Below are 16,635 nucleotides of genomic sequence, written 5' to 3'. Positions count from 1 at the left end.
TTTCTTTAATAAAACCAACTTGACGTGTGTATAAATGATGTGATGATGGCATTCAGTCGTGTCGCTAAAATTTTTACAGTTATTTTGCAATCTGTTTTATATAGAGATATGGGGCGGCAACCACCTTTGTTATTCTTTAATATGAAGGTAATTAAAGTAGTTATGTCACAAGACATGGTTCCTTTTAGGAATGTTTAAGTGAAGACTTTTGAAAGAATAGAAGATAGCAGATTACAATATGTTTTGTAGAAATCTGCCAGAAAGGCATCAATCTCAGGAGCTTTGCTGGAATTCGTATATTTATAGCCTGTTTGATCTCTTGTGTTGTGATAGCTTTATCCATAAACTACACTTGTTCTGAACATAGGGTATGAAAAGGTAGGTTTTCGATGAAATGATCAAATTGGTCGACTGCTTTATATAAAGCTTGATATAATTAATCAATTTAAACAATTCTATCTGTTGTTTCAAGGACAACACTCCCATCTTCTTGTAATAAGGAAGAAATATTGTTGGCAGATCGTTCCATCTTAAGTGTTCTGACAAGTAGTTTACCTGCTTTATCTCCCCATTCTTAATACCTTTGTTTGACCCTGTTGAGTCAAATTCAACCTGGCTGGATAAGTATTCATTATAGTTATATTTGGCATTGATTAGAGAATGTAGGAGATTTTCATTATTGGGCTCAGTCTTGTGCGTTCTCTGCAACTCATCTAGTTCCTTGTCCAAAGAGTCTAGTAACATGAGTTCCTCTTTTCTTTTGGGAGGCATACTTTATGCACTCACCCCTTATGGTAGCTATCAGAGCTTCCCAAAAGATGGTATCTGAGGTAAATAAGTGCTTATTTTCTTGTATAAAGTTAGAGATGACTGAATCAAGTGTGGAACAAAACTTTGCATCTTTCAGTAGCAGAGTGCTCAGCTTCCACCGAGAACAGTGGTTCTCAAATTGTGGGGCAGGACCCCAAAGTGGGTCATGACCCCGTTTTAATGGGGTCGCCAGGGCTGTCATTAGACTTGCTGGAGCCTGAGGCCGAAGGCCCGAGCCCCACTGCCCAGGGCCAAAGGCAAAGCCCAAGAGCTTCAGCCTTGGGTGGCGGGTCTCAAGTTACAGGCCCTCCGCCTGGGGCTGAAGCCCTTGGGCTTCAGCTTTGGCTCCCCCGCCTGGGGCGGTGGGGCTCGGTGGTTGCCACTGCCCCTTCCCATCCCGCGTGCGCGGGGCAGAAGGGCGTGGGTGGGCTCAGGCTTCAGTCCTCCCTCCTAGGGTTGTCTAGTAATTTTTGTGGTCAGAAAGGGGTCGCAGCACACTGACGTTTGAGAACCCCTGACCTAGAAGATTTTAATGATGTGTAACCAGCATCTATGGTAAGTATAACTGGAGCATGATCTGAAATTAATTTATTATTAATAGCTACTTCTAGGCATCTTGCAATCAGTTCTGAAGACACAAGAAAAAGTCAGTTCTGGAGTAAGAAGAACGTAATGTACAGTGATCCTCCTTGGGGTATCCCTATCTCAACATATTTTTTAAAAAAATTCATTCATTAATAAATGAGGGTTGGCCTATTGTGCTTTGAAAGCTGGGTCTCATGTAATTGGATCTGTCCGATGTCTATCTAGTGTAGCACTCCAATCACCTCCCAGTACTACAGGAATGCCTTTTTAATTGGAAAGAATATCTGCAATGTCTTTAAAAAATTCAGAATTACCTCCACTTGGACTGTAAATGCTTCTTAGAATTAACATTTTTGAGTTGAAACAGCCTTCAAGAATGTATCTTCCTTTGTGATCACACCAAAACGGTATATATTGAAAGTCATATTTTTATGAATTAAAATGGATGTGCCTCTGCTCTTAGAATTCAATGATGAATGATACTCAACACCTAACACATCATCTTGATTCTATCGGCATATATTTCTGCTACATGAGTTTCCTGAAATAAAGCTAGATGGCACCTTTTTTTTTTAATCTGAGGTGTCTCAGGATTTTAATTCTTTTGAAAGGTTGATTAAATCCCATTACATTCCAGGAGCACACTCTAAGAAAATTCATGGCAAAGTTTTAAATGATATATTAAGACATAAAACCTAATTCTAAAGAGATGCATTTTCCCGTTAATATTGTAAAATTACATCTCTAGGGTACCATCTGTATTTATACATATTAGATACTGGTTAGTTTTAAATGAATGTATGCCTTCAATTAAGCCTCTAAGAATGTCAGGTATACAAAAAGACCTAAGTTAAATATCATTGTCTTCCAAAGTTTATTTGTAATAGAAAACAAAAAAATAGACTTAAAATATATTTGCATGTAGAGATGTTTAGACTATTATTAGATAATATAGGATGGGGGGAGTGGCTGGAACTGAAGGCAACGGGGATCAGAATGTGCACACACTGGCTTGTTTTAAGTCAAATATTACCTTGTAAATATCACTGGGTATTCTAGAACATGGATAAGATATTCCTGCCTACAGAAACTTTTATGTATTCATAAAGACTCATCACATGTAAATTTACAATTGATTTGGTAAATCAAATATAAAATAGTGTAAAATCTAAATATGAAAAATACAATTAAAATTTTGTTAATAGTATGTCAAATACCCTGTACATAATTGCATAACTAGTGCTATTTAAGGTTTAGGGTTATAGTCCACTTTATGTGTCAGGAGTATTGACTTTTCCAAGGGACCTGTGGTTACCATAATACAATCCATCAGAGACAGAACTAGCCAAGATATTTTGTCTAGCAATGCAAGTTGTGATGATTAGTGAGGATAATACTTCAGTCATTAGATGGTGCTATATACCCCAGAAAAATGTTAAACTGTTACTCAATGCATTGCAGAGCTATACAGTTGTTATTGCTCAATTCCAAAGGAGATCAATAGAAGAGTTCAGCCTAACTGATTATCTACTAGGAGCTGGAAGATTATATAAGCAAATGTTATTATCTATAAATAGGGTGACCAGATAGCAACTGTGAAAAAACGGGACAGGGAGTGGGGGGTAATAGGCACCTATATAAGAAAAAGTCCCCAAAACAGGACTGTCCCTATAAAAATGGGACATCTGGTCACCCTATCTGTAAGGATACATAGGAAAACAAACTGATTTTTAAACTTGAGGCATGTTTTTTATGATAATAAAATCATTCCGCTATTTTTTGCCAATCCTGGTCTCAGTCTTTCAGGTGTCTGCCAAGCTACAGATGCATTTTTACAAACTCTTGTGCAGCCTAATATATCCATAGTGAGGGTGGATGGGTACTTGATGCTCTTTTCCAGCTCTCTCCACCCCCAAAGCAGAATGCAGGTAGAAAGCAGAAACACGTACGCAGACATTCTCAGAAATCTGCAGTCCTATAAAGCACCTATAAAGTATGCACAAATCACTCTGTGGTTCATTGTCCAAACTTGAGCCACCCTGGAGAGACAACTTTCATCCCAAATAACTTTTGAAATATTGCTTCCCCCAAAAGGGCAGCGGATGCTGGACAACAGCAGACTTGAACCCCAACTGTGTGATATCAGTTTGGGGTGGATCAGAGCAACAGTTTGAGCCCCAGCTGTATGCAAAAAAACTATAAGAACTGTAAAAGGTTGATGTCATGTGATTTTTGTAAGGGGCACTATATCTTACGAAGCCCTTGCTCAAACCACCCCAAATTTAACCACTAACCCCACACCTATCCCAAGCCCTAATGAGGCACAGCAAATTTCAAGATGATCTGAGCATGCATGTGGGTTATAATGCATTTAGAAAAATCAACTGTTAAACAGTAAACTAATCTCAACTACAGTGGTGTTTACCGCCCCACTATCATATAAACTTAAACAGATTTCAGGTTAAGTTTTCAACAAGTAAAGGCTGTGGTTAGTGCCCAATGAAGGTACGTGAACTCACCCACAACAACAAGCTTGGTAATAGTTAACAGATTGGGATATTGGAGACAGGCGTTTCCTGCACAGTTGAAGAACTGGCCTGAATAAGAAGTCTGAGTCTCCGCTTTCTTTCTGAGGGACACATTAAGCCTAATGGTGGTAAACTGAGAGAGAAGGAAAACATGCAAGATATAGCTTGTTTCCTACTAGGCTGAAGCTGTAGATAACTGCTCTCTTCAGATGCAGAACTCTCTGTATCCCCTGTGAAGCTCACACAGTGCAACAAAAGGCCAGGTGACTAACCCATTATGAAACTAGTCCCCTTTTACTATGCTAGGAATACAGCAGTATGACAGGGAGAGAAAGAAACTAACCATGAGTTGCTTCCTTCCAGTGAGAATGACCGCATAAAGACGACCCCCAACAAAACCATATTCTTCCCTCACAGTAATTTCACAATCATGACGACAAGGGAAACAAGACGGAGTGGGGACCTGATAACAGTCTTCAAATATGTAAATGGCTGTTATAAGACTGAGATCAATTGTTCTCCATGTCCACTGAAGGTAAAACAGAAAAGAATAGGATTAATCTGCAGCAAGGGATATTGAGGTTAAATATGAGGGAAAACTTTCTAACTTACTTGGAATAGGCTTCCAAGGGAGGTTGTGGAATCCACATCATTGGATGTTTTTAAGAACAGGCTGAACAAACATCTGTCAGGGAAGGTTTAGGCATACCTAGTCCAGCCTCAAAGCAGAGGCTGGACTTGATGCCTTGTATTTCTCTGATTCCATGAAACACATAATACTGGGCATTTATTTTAATAGGAGCTGGAAGTAGGGGTAGGCAGCCAAAGTATGCGCTTCTTCTCTTCTTGTTGACAAGAAAGTGGACTAAAAGAAGGAACCAAAACCAAGTAATTCCCACAACAGAAGCAGAACCTCTGGGGGGTAAAACATAGCCACCAACCCTCTCACTCTTAGCACATCACCACATTTAGGGTATGTCTTTACTGCAGAGTTAACCTGGAAGATTGGCAACCTGATCTTAGTACCCACACTAGCCTAGCCCAGGACTGAACAGCCACACCACAAAGCCATACCAAAGTAACTGTGTCTTCACTGGTGCTGCACTCACCTAGGGCTCACTAGGGTTTCTGGGGGCATATCCCATGGTGCCTGGTGCTGCAGTACACTGAGCCACTCTGACTTTTTCCCAGAGAACTATGGGAGAATGAGTCTGTCCTTCTGAGTACATGCAGGGAATTAAGGGAAGGCATTGGAGGACTATCAGCACTTGAGTCGTTTTTCCTGCATCCTCACTATAAAGTGGGCTGGTTACCAGCCCAAATGATAGCAGCATCTGGATTTCAGTTCCTATCCCAGGATGGGCCAGGAAGCCGAGTTGAAAGCACCACTAAATTCAGGTTAGAGACTTGTGTGTGTCAACAGGAGCCAGGTTAGAGAAAACACCCAGACATAGCTAAGGTAGCCAACCTGAGCCAAGATGTCAGTCACTACCCTACAACAAAGTCACCATCACAAGAGATGCCAATTAAAGTCCATCCCTTTAACCTTCTCTTGGCACTGTAGCATAGAGGAAGAAGATAACTTGAAACAAGATCTCTATACCCTTCACTGGTAGTCCAATGAGGCAACTACATGGCATCTTCAACTTCATCTCCTGTTCAACAGGAGAGAGAGCAAGGCCAGCCATTTTCCTCTAACATGAACAGCAACCTGAGGGAGCTCACTGCACAGCATCCCTCCCATCCCGAACTAAACACACAGCTGTTTTCCATCCAGAGCCAGAATTAATTCTGTACTTGTTTTGCATTTTCCATTTGTTTATATGGTATACTGTATGTTACTTCTCAAATAATAAAGTATTCTTGTGGGGGGAAGGAGGAGCTCGGCACCCTGGATACTCTCTTCCATGAGTTCTGCATAGGATCCAGCGCGGCATAATGAATGCTGGAGACCAAGAAAAAGCATTTCAGGGAACTTTTACTCAGTCTGAAGATATCACACAGGTGATTCACTCCACTGTAAGTGAACTTCAGTGTTCTAACATTGTTGAACTACAACACCAACTGCCACCTTGCAACCCTTAAAACACACTAGTTTCTTAAGATGTTTAACATTTTATGATTAAGCAGTGTCTTAAAAGATACAATTTTACAAGCAATCACCACAAAATCATTTGTGAACAAAAGCTGCAGCATCCTGAGAAGCTGGGATGTGTTAGGTGTCTGGGGGGGGTTGACTGGCTAGAGTTTAATGCTTGTTTCATTTGGAATGACTTTGAAATTATCACATGCGTAGCTCAAGATTAGTTCCTCTAAACTAGTTCCATACGAAACAGTTAAAGATATCTCACTCTCTGACTATACAACCATGCACGCTGACGTGAGTGATGTAAATACCTATCCACTAAATTCAGGCTGAGGCCAACAACCCATTTTCATAGAGAAGTGACAGGACTCTAGGTCTCTAATAGAATGCAGTGATGCAAATTAGGACTTTGATTCCACTTCACTAAGGCCCAAATCCTGCAGGTCTGTCTTGATCCTTACTTCTGAGAAACTCCTACTGACATTATTGAGAGATTTGCTAGAATAAAGATTAAGAACTACAGAATTTTTCACTATATGATGAGTGTCACTGTAATACATACAATAATTGCCAAATATCTAAAAATATATAAAAAATTTCCAAACAGATTTTATCTGGCCCTGATAAAGAAGTATAATTAACATGGGACATACTGAAGGGCTCATAACATTAAATTTTTTATTTGATTAAAAAAAAAAGATGTCATTTCTCTGGTCAAAGGAAATACTGAAAATACTGATGTTTCCCTTCATGTGCCTTTTATTAAAAAAATTGATCCCCAGGTGTAAGAACAGTTTATAGTGTTTTTCTGGCAAGCTCTCAGATGATGGCTATTTAGTATTATTTTAGAAAGCTATAAAGATATTAAAGCACCATTACTTTGCCAACAAGAATATATAGATATAGATACACAATGCATACAAGTAATTCAAGCTTTCTATTTCAAATGTAATGAGTTTCTTTCATTTTCAGGCTGACTACCAGTTCAAGGCAATGCAAGTACAATGGGGATTTCCACAAGAGGAGATTATGGTCTGTGCAAAATATTTAAAACTCTATTTATCAGAAACTTCCTTTTAACCAAAACTTGGTTATTTCCCTCATGCAAATAATGTATTCAATAAACATCAATTATCCAAATATTTTTGATATTCCCAAAACACTTCAGCCAAAGGGAGTTAGTTGTATTATGTATGCTCTGCAAAGAAACTGATTTTAAAGACAGAAATATTATAAAAGCATACCTGCTGAAAAATGTTAGAATTCTGTCAGCTGACAAACCTGGCAAGTTAAAGGACATGATCGGTCTACATACAAATTAACAAAAATGTTTAAAATACATATAAACCAATAAGAGAACCCAGAGCTGGCTTCATTACGTCATCATTTCCTGACTATGCAGGAGGGTTTCTATTTTAGTAAGTTTAAGTTGGACACACAGAAGCAAGTCTAAACCTTCTACAGATCAGAGGGTACAAAACAAGCATCACTGAAGTAACTTTATAGTGCATAAAGGTAAGTAATGTTTGATCAATTATTTTCATGTTGAGCATAAAAGTAACTTAGATGTCAATATTTATTATTAAGATTGACTTCCTTCTTTAAAAATATGAATTGTTCTACAACTAATAAAAGGAAGCTTAATTCCACTCCTAATAAGGACTTTAAATAACAGCTGCATTATATGACTGTAAATTCAAGCAAACAGATTTTTTTTAACACCACATGCAGTCACAGTATTTTAATAATTAATTGAACCCTTCCATAAGTAACAGGTAAAAATCAATGTTGATGCTAAGTAGTTTAGATAGTAAAATGATTTGCATATATTGAATGGGCAAACATACTGGACCTTGCTGATTACCATAAATACACCCAAACTACAGAAGATTTATGCGGACATTTGATGGAGGCAGAGAGATGGTAACAAAAAAAAAAAAATGTATGCGTCAAGAACCCCAAAAAACTGAGCAATCATTCCAAAAGTAGTTTAGCTCTTTATAGATATAGATTTTATATGTATAAGTGTACTAGCTCTCAGTCAAAATCAGGAAGAACCAATTCTGCCTTTGTCCTGAAAGTCCCCAAAACAGCACTCAGGTGAGCTTATCATCTTGACTAGTTGTTCACACACCACCCACAATTTAAAAAAAATATATATAAAAAATGAATGACAATACTTGTATGGATCAGCAACAAGAAAGTCTTTTCACAATACCCTAAAAACCTCCACTAATCATTAAATCTTATCATTTGGAAACCAGTGACCTCCTTTAAGACCTTTTGATAAATCCACTTATTCAGTTTAAACAGCTAAATATTCCCATCACTAAATATAGTAATGGGGGCAAAATTCTCAGCTCAAATGCACACAATGAAGATCTACATATACTGCTCTCTCATGGGTATTAATGGATATCCATGCATGCAGCAAAGGCTTGATTTCAGTCATAGTTGCATTTATTTATACATACATCAAACCTCCCCGCCCCCGTCCCCAAAATACGTAGGTATTTCTTACCTGTGTAGCATCTACATGCCAGACTCCTGACACACATTTTAAAGCAAATAAGGTTGGGAATTAGGTCTTCAACAACAATTAAAAAAACCCTCGTTGTTACAATATGTGCCCTCATTTACTTGTCTCAGAATGGCACATCTAATAAACTAACTAGACCCTACAAGTAAGCTACAGGCCACAAGCAACATGGAGTATGGATGAGCAGATTTATGCATATACTACTATTGTACACTGCAATCATTATATTTATAAAATTTGTGTAGGAGCTCAGAAGTATATCACAGGCACTTAATCACTATAGAGAGAAATCTAAAACCCATAAAGAGAAAGAAGGAATGAAAAGTTTGAGGATACACACTGCCTAAAACAAAAACAAAAATGTAACTGTTGCTGGGAGTGTTTTCAGGAGTCAGTTCCCAAACATGTTGGTATATTTCCCATAATACTGATTAATATTTATACTTACATTTTATTAAACAAATTTTTTGTTATTTTTTTTGTAACTTCTTAGGAAAAGAATATCTTTATGAAAACATTATCAAAATTGAATTGATTGATCGGTAGATAAGATTTCATCACTATGCTGCACATTAACAGAATCCCACTTTTGGGATGTGTCCCATCCTTCTTCTGATGTGCCTCAATATCTTTTAAAAATATTCCTTTTAATTTGACCCATCCTCTGGGCCGACCACTTCAGAGGCATTTCTGAAACTCCCTCCAAATCTCCTTCCTTGTCACCACAATACACTACATAATTTTTCCATTCCGAATGTAATAGTCCATTTTACTTTATTGCCGTTACACTAACATTTTCACTTTAATGACTAAATCATCCTCAAATAATCAGCAACATTTTGTATGAATGAGAAAACTTCATTGAGACCAAGAGGATAGGATTTATTTGTGTGTACAATGAAATAAACTACAGTTCCATTATAGAGAACAACAACAAAAAGTGAGAGAGATAAAACCACACATTTCAAGGCAGAAGTTAACCCTAACTGACAGGGATTAGGAAGAAATTTCCCATATAGACAGGTCATGTCATTATTGTTCAGTATAGGGGTAGTCTCCTCAAAAGCATCTGTAACTGGCCATTTTCAGCCAGAATATTGGACTAAACAAACCATGGGTCTAATCTGGAAGCTCTGTATTAGTAAGTAAAGTAGATGGCAGACATTACAGTGAAAAGATAAAAGATTAAAAAAAATACAGAGAGTAACAGTGAACTAAATTACTCTTTAAATGCTTTTGTCACTTACAAGCCTAAAATGTCCACTGACACCTCATGGAAATTGCATTCCTCTGCTGCTTGGGAAAACCATGAGCAGTATCAGTCAGGGACTGGGAACTATTCAATTACTGGGGGCAAGGAGATCTCTCTCTCTCACACACACACGAAGGGTATTGGGGAAGGAATAAAGTAGCAGTGATCCCAGCCCACCCCCACCCCCAAGTGTCAGGAGGCTGGGTCAAGGGTCGAGTAATAGAGAACCCTACCATACACAAAGCAGCCAGGAGGCTGCAGGAACACTAGAACACATTCTTCTTTCCTTTCAGGAACTACGAAGCTGGGGGAAGGGTACAGTAGCACAGGCACACTGGCAACCACCAAGAGGCTAAGGATGTCACATAGTAGACCACTGCACCAAAATAGGGTGGAGAAAGAAAGAAAGTTTCTTGTTCTCTTTCAGCAGCTGAGGTAGCAGCATGAAACTTCAGTTTTCAAACACTTATGACAAAGAGGCTGATACAAAAAATGCTGACCCTTTGCCCAGCAGCTTCCCACAAGGACAGTGCCGTGAAATTTGCATGGTTCATTCTCCATTGCGAATTTTTGTATTAAAATAAAAGTTATAAATGTAGTCTTCTCACTAGTATGTATCTGGCAAATTTTTTTCAAACCCTGGGTATGGATACTATACTTAGAATCTAAGTAGGTATTAAGCTACCTTTTTCTTTTTTTCCATTCATATGTTCTATTGGGAACTATGCAGTTTGTAGCTAAAATTCACAACTGATATTTTTCCTTGTGTATAGGAACTACACCAAATTTCATGTTTATTTGTTCTTTTTATTACTCAATTTTAGTAATTAATTTTTAAAACAAAATATACTTTTGAGGAGTATTTTCTTTAGAAAAGGCTACTTACAAAATTTAAGGACAAGTAGAAGAGTTCTGTTTAATTTGCAACTGTTTAAAACAGCAAACTTCAGATACTGTAAGCTCATGAGAGCAGGGACTGTCTTTTTGTTCTGTGTTTGTATAGCGCTTAGCACAGTGGGATCCTGGTCCCTGGCTGGGACTGCTAGATGCTACAGTAACACAAACAAACAAAAAGCGAAACATAACAACACTCAGCAATCACTGACTTCAAATTTTCTCATTATATTTAGGAAATCCTTTTACAAGACACATTTTTAATTAGTTAATTTTTTTTTAAATCTATAATTATATTTTAATTTACTGTATTAAATAACACATCACTCCCTACAAGTTTGATACTATATGTAATCTCTTTGGGGCAGACATTATGTTGATAGAGTAAGCCTAGCATGTTTTGGGAGTTACAATAATGTATTTTTATTTCTTGACTGCAATTATTTTTAAATGAGTTTTAAAAAATAATTGTGGTCAAGAAATAAGAACAACCTGTTTTGCTTCTATACAAATTTCCAACTCTAATTTTTATTGTAATTTAATTACTCATTATTTACTTCATTTGTTCTTAGGGATTATGTTTTAAGAGGAAAAAAATATGAATGAATACCATCAGAATCAAAACATTATGCCAGGAAACTGGCACCCAGAAGAGTACAGGATTGCATCACTTGTCTTTTATAGTTTTATATTCATAATTGGATTGCTAGTGAACATCACTGCACTATGGGTCTTCAGCTGCACCACCAAGAAAAGAACAACTATAACAGTCTATATGATGAATGTCGCATTACTTGACTTAATTTTTATATTGTCCGTACCTTTTCGGATAACCTACTATGCAAAGAAAGCTTGGCCATTTGGAGATATATTCTGTCGGATTCTTGGTGCTTTCACTGTGTTTTATCCAAGCATTGCTCTGTGGCTGCTTGCTTTTATAAGTGTTGATAGATATATGGCCATTGTCCAGCCCAAACACATCAAAGAACTTAGGAATACAAGGAAAGCTCTGCTAGCTTGCATTGGTATCTGGATAATGACCCTTGCATCAACTTCCCCTCTGCTATTTTTATATTCGGATCCAGATAAAGCCTCAAATTTTACTACCTGCATGAAGATGCTCGATATCATCCATCTAAAGGAAGTCAATATGTTAAATTTTTCTCGTTTGATTTTTTTTTTCTTGATTCCCCTGTTTATCATGATTGGATGCTATCTAGTCATTATTTACCATTTTGTCCATGGCAGGACTTCCAAACTGAAACCCAAAGCTAAAGAAAGATCTATAAAAATTATAATTACTCTGATTGTGCAAGTGCTTGTCTGCTTTGTGCCCTTCCACATTTGTTTTGCCTTCCTGATGCTGCAAGACGAAGACCAGAGTTACAATCCGTGGGCAGCCTTTACCACCTTTCTCATGAATCTCAGTACGTGCTTAGATGTTATTCTGTACTACATTGTTTCTAAACAATTTCAGGCTAGAGTCATCAGTGTCATGCTTTATCGCAACTATCTTCGAAGCGTGCGCAGGAAGAGTTTTCGATCTGGGAGTTTAAGGTCACTAAGTAATATAAACAGTGAAATGATATAAAAAAATCAGAAGATGCTTATAATGTGGCCAAGTGACTTTCACTGAAGTCTGACATTTCAACTTGGTTATATTCAAGAATGCTCTGGAGTTTGCAATATTGGAACACATTAGATCTGTGGTAGCATAATTGTGGGACAAGTGGAATACCAATGAGTTAAAATATGTATGTTTCATCAATGTGTTTTACATTTTTCACAGTAAATCCAGGAGAACTAAAATATTTATGATCTACCGTCTGGGGGAAGCAGGCAAATAAATATATTGTCCATGATGTACTGCCTCTCAATCAAATGTAAATATTTCCAGGTGTAAAAGAGTCAATGTCCATGCTAGTGTATATACAATTTAAATAAAGCACATGCAGCTCTGCAGAATTTTAGTGTGACCACTAGTTAACATATCTACTTATACATGATGCATTAAGATTTTATATTTACATGCCAGATAGTATATAAAATCAAAGTATCTATTATATTCATAAGTTCAGCTTTTTCCAAGAGAACAAAAACATGAACTGAAGAGAAAGTTTCTTTAATTGATATTTACATTTGGTTTACATAAAAGAGATTTTATGTAGCTGTATTTTGACACCCTAAAACTAATGAAATTCTGTAATCACAAATAAAAAGTACACTGAATAGTAGAAGAGATAAATTATTCAAATTGTTAATTATTTCCTGTAAGTGTAATATACAACATCGCTAATGTCTGGAATACCCTAAAGCTTAAAACAGATAGTATATACTTTGTTCCCGAATAATGGATTTCATTTATACAGACATACAAATAGTGTTCATCCCACGTCTAATCTTTCCGAATACTGACACACTACAAGACCCTTATAATAGCTAACCTTAGAAAGTCTAACAAAAACCACATTTTTTTAGTGGGCTAACTACAGTATAACTTTCCACATGCTTATGAGAATGTCTAATGTTTTTTCATCAGATATACTAAGGATCAGAAACCGAAAGCCCTTACATTTGACATTAGAAAACAGTGACTATAAAATCTTTTCTTAATACCAAAGAGCATGCAGCATATGGAAACCCCTAACTATGTGAGGTTGACCACTCTAAAGCGTGAACCTAAATGCAAATACTGAGTTAGCCATCTAGTTTTCTGTTCTTTTTATTATACAAATCTCAAAAGCAGCTTATTTGAAACTGAGCTCCTAAAGAATCTTAAGCTTTAAACACTTCACTCTTCAAATATGAAATGCAATACACATATACATAATGTCCTATAAAACTCAAGAGTTTTGAAATGTGAACTAATGAAGTACCTTCCAGTATGAAATGCATACAGTTTTGCATATTTTAAAAAGTGAGTTACAGTAACATTAGTTTTGTGCTTTCAGCAGCATAGTTAACACTTAAAAGACTGTGAAATAAAAACAAATATTCAAGAACACTGTACTGGGTAAAGCTTAAAAGATGCCAGCACTGCAAGGTAACTCCTTTTAGTTACTCCAAGACAGAGAAAAAGACAATGTTGTGGAATTGAAAGTCATCACAAAGTGGAAGTGTAATACTAAAAATATTTCAACTCTACTGCAGGTCATATTTGGAAAATAGTGTTATACAAATGAATATTAATGCCAAGAACATTTACGTTTTACAAAAAGGATATACTGCATTTGAAGGGTTACATTAGTAGGTTATTTTACTCAAATCTGTGCTAAGTAATCCCTTGAAATAGTATCTAAGACAAAACCAAGCCCATTAAGAACTACTTACAATCCAGAAGGCAAACTGCTGATGGTGATGCCAAATGCATATTGCACAGCTTCTACAAGGAGAAGATCAAACAAAGCAGACAGCATCCAGGAGCCAAATAAAAAGGACTGAAAAGGAAAAAACAACACAGATAAGTCCCAAACATTAATTAATTAATTTAACTGGAGCTAGTTAATTCTATAAGATTAAACATATGGATGACATAAAGCTCTGAGGCAGAAGCTCTAATTTTTAAAGTTGAAAAAGTCTATTTTAATAGTTCAATTAAGCTAAGTTTATTTCCTTGAGCATTACAGGACAATTTTACAACATGGGTTTACCAGACCAGTCTCTCTCATCTTCAAGAAGTATAAAGAAGTGGATTGTTCAATAAAATTCACTTTCACGGACCACATAAAACTTGCTGTACCCTACCAACATTTTTTTCTTAGATTGAGCCATTAGTTATAACATGAAAAAATGCTAAAAATGTTCTGTGGTTATTCAATTGTGATTTACGGATAAAAATACCAATTAAAAATACATTAATTGATTAATGGAAATAAAATCTCAATTAAGAATAAACCTTAACATAATATTTAAAATCCAACATGCTAGTCAAAAAAATTGGTTAGCTTACATAATATGAAACAAAGTATCTCTCCACAAAGACAACAAGATAAATATCTGACAATAATGTGAGACCAGAGGATTTAGCAATCATTGTGGGTATTGAAAATGACAGAAGTGGCACTTACTGAAAATTTTCGGCTGCCATATCTTCTTTCAAATATCCTAAAGTTATAAATGAGCAAGCTATTGCAGAACGCATCTTTCAGATCAAGACATACTGTTCTCCCAAATACAAGTCTCCAAATCTAAAATATAAAAGCACCAAGATATTTAATTCTCTCCCATCCTTCAGAGGATGTGTGTTTAGGTTTAACATAATACAAAAGAGGAGGAAACATTTAGTGACAACAGTCAGAGTAAATACAGTGGTCCACATATTTCTTTAATCATTTTCCTAAAATGATTAGTAGATATTAGAAAGTTTGTTTAAAAAAATAAAACATTTTCAAGTAAGATTTTCTTTTTTAAACTATCTTACTATTCAAATCAAATCAACTCATCTTCGATAGTTCACATTTACAAATACTAATATACCATGCTTTCCCCAGATACTTGCATATAGCAGTGCTGATAACAGAAAAATTTGGTTCCTTTCAACAGGGAACTGCTACCATTAACTATTTTTCAGCAGCATAAAGAAAATCAAGTGATTTTAGGACTCCCTTTAGGATGAACTGCAAAGCAAAAGTTAAACAAAATACGGGTTTGCCCTTACTGTTCCTTTATAATGTAAAAAACTTTTTCTCCAATATTTTATTCTGCTTGATTCCTATACTTGAACTATCAGAAACATCAGGTCCTCATTTCCCTCTTTTTACGTAGGACCTTAATGAGATATTTGGAAGACCTGAACAGTGATATTACATGAAGCTGTAATCTGAGCTGCTGGGATGAAGCTCTCCCTCCCCACAACTGAATACACAGAGGCCATGTCTATACTTCAGGGAATATAGCAGCATATCCATGGCATAGCATAGATGTAACCAACAGCGATGGAAGGGGGGTTTCCATTGCTGTAGAAACTTTACTTCCCCAAGTTCTTTCATCAACCTATTTGCATTTAAACTGAGGGTTATGTTGGTATCGCTACGGCTATGTGGATTTTTCTCACCCCTGACTGTTATAGCTATGTCAACCTAAATTTTAAATGCAGACCAGACTGAAAACGGCAATGACATAAGGAATCTATTCAGCTTCTCATCCTACCCAGAGTGGGATTAGGAGTAGCGGGGATAACTAAATCATAATCTCATGTGATACTACTGTTCAGGTCTCTCAAAGCTCTTTGGAAAACCTCCAGAAAAAAAAAATAGGACAGTGACAACCTAGTATTTTTAACTTAAACAAGCAGAAAAGACTGGAACTAAACAAAAACAAACAAAAGTCCTTCAGAACAGTCTTTATGCAGCATGAAGAACCAGTCAAGGGCACATTTTGGGGAGCTTTTCAGTTGACCTTTTAGGGTCTGAAGACAAACACATTTGGGGAAGATAGTAAGAGTCACTTGTTAGCTCTTTTCTGCTGAGCAATGGTATGCAGCCTCCAAAAATGAAGAGCACTTTACAGTAATGTTATTTAAATACAGAATATTGTATTGAAGATTAATATTGATACTAGAAGGCTCTTTAATTAAGCAGACAAAGGCATTACAAGATTCAATGCCTGGAAGCTGAAGGCAACCAACTTCAAACTGGAAATAAGTTGCAATTTTTTAACTGTGAGGGTAATTAGCCAATGGAGCAGACTACTCAAGCTTATGGCAAATTCTCCCTCATTTGGAGTCTTTACAATGAGATTTTGTGTCTTTCTAAAAATGATGCTCAAGTAATTGGGCTAGATGCACGAATCTCTGGGTGAAAATCTATGTCCTGCGTTATGCAGATCAGGCTAGATGATTACAATACTCCCCTCCACCACAAAATAAATCGATGAACACAACAAAATTATTCCTATTCACATCAAAGGATCATATACTATTAAATGTGTTTGGCCATGTCTA

The 16,635-nt window shown here is 36.6% G+C and overlaps 2 protein-coding genes across 2 annotated transcripts in view; one reads left to right on the top strand and one right to left on the bottom strand.

Annotated features, from left to right (window-relative positions):
* UBAC2 (UBA domain containing 2) overlaps window positions 1–16,635 on the bottom strand; it is a 159,132-nt gene that overhangs the window by 110,315 nt on the left and 32,182 nt on the right. Inside the window, exons 3-4 of the mRNA XM_074962994.1 lie at window positions 14,762–14,881; window positions 14,025–14,131 (exon numbers count right to left, since the gene is read on the bottom strand). Coding sequence (XP_074819095.1) covers window positions 14,025–14,131; window positions 14,762–14,881 — 227 coding nt within the window. The remainder of the gene's footprint in view (window positions 1–14,024; window positions 14,132–14,761; window positions 14,882–16,635) is intronic.
* GPR18 (G protein-coupled receptor 18) lies at window positions 11,293–12,285 on the top strand. Its single transcript, XM_074944606.1, has one exon. The coding sequence runs from the start codon at window positions 11,293–11,295 to the stop codon at window positions 12,283–12,285; it is 993 nt and encodes a 330-aa protein (XP_074800707.1).

The sequence above is a fragment of the Natator depressus genome, chromosome 1 (assembly GCF_965152275.1).
Source record: "Natator depressus isolate rNatDep1 chromosome 1, rNatDep2.hap1, whole genome shotgun sequence".
Taxonomy (NCBI): domain Eukaryota; kingdom Metazoa; phylum Chordata; order Testudines; family Cheloniidae; genus Natator; species Natator depressus.
The sequence above is the reverse complement of the archived record's forward strand: the minus strand, read 5'-3'. Positions and strand labels throughout refer to the sequence as shown.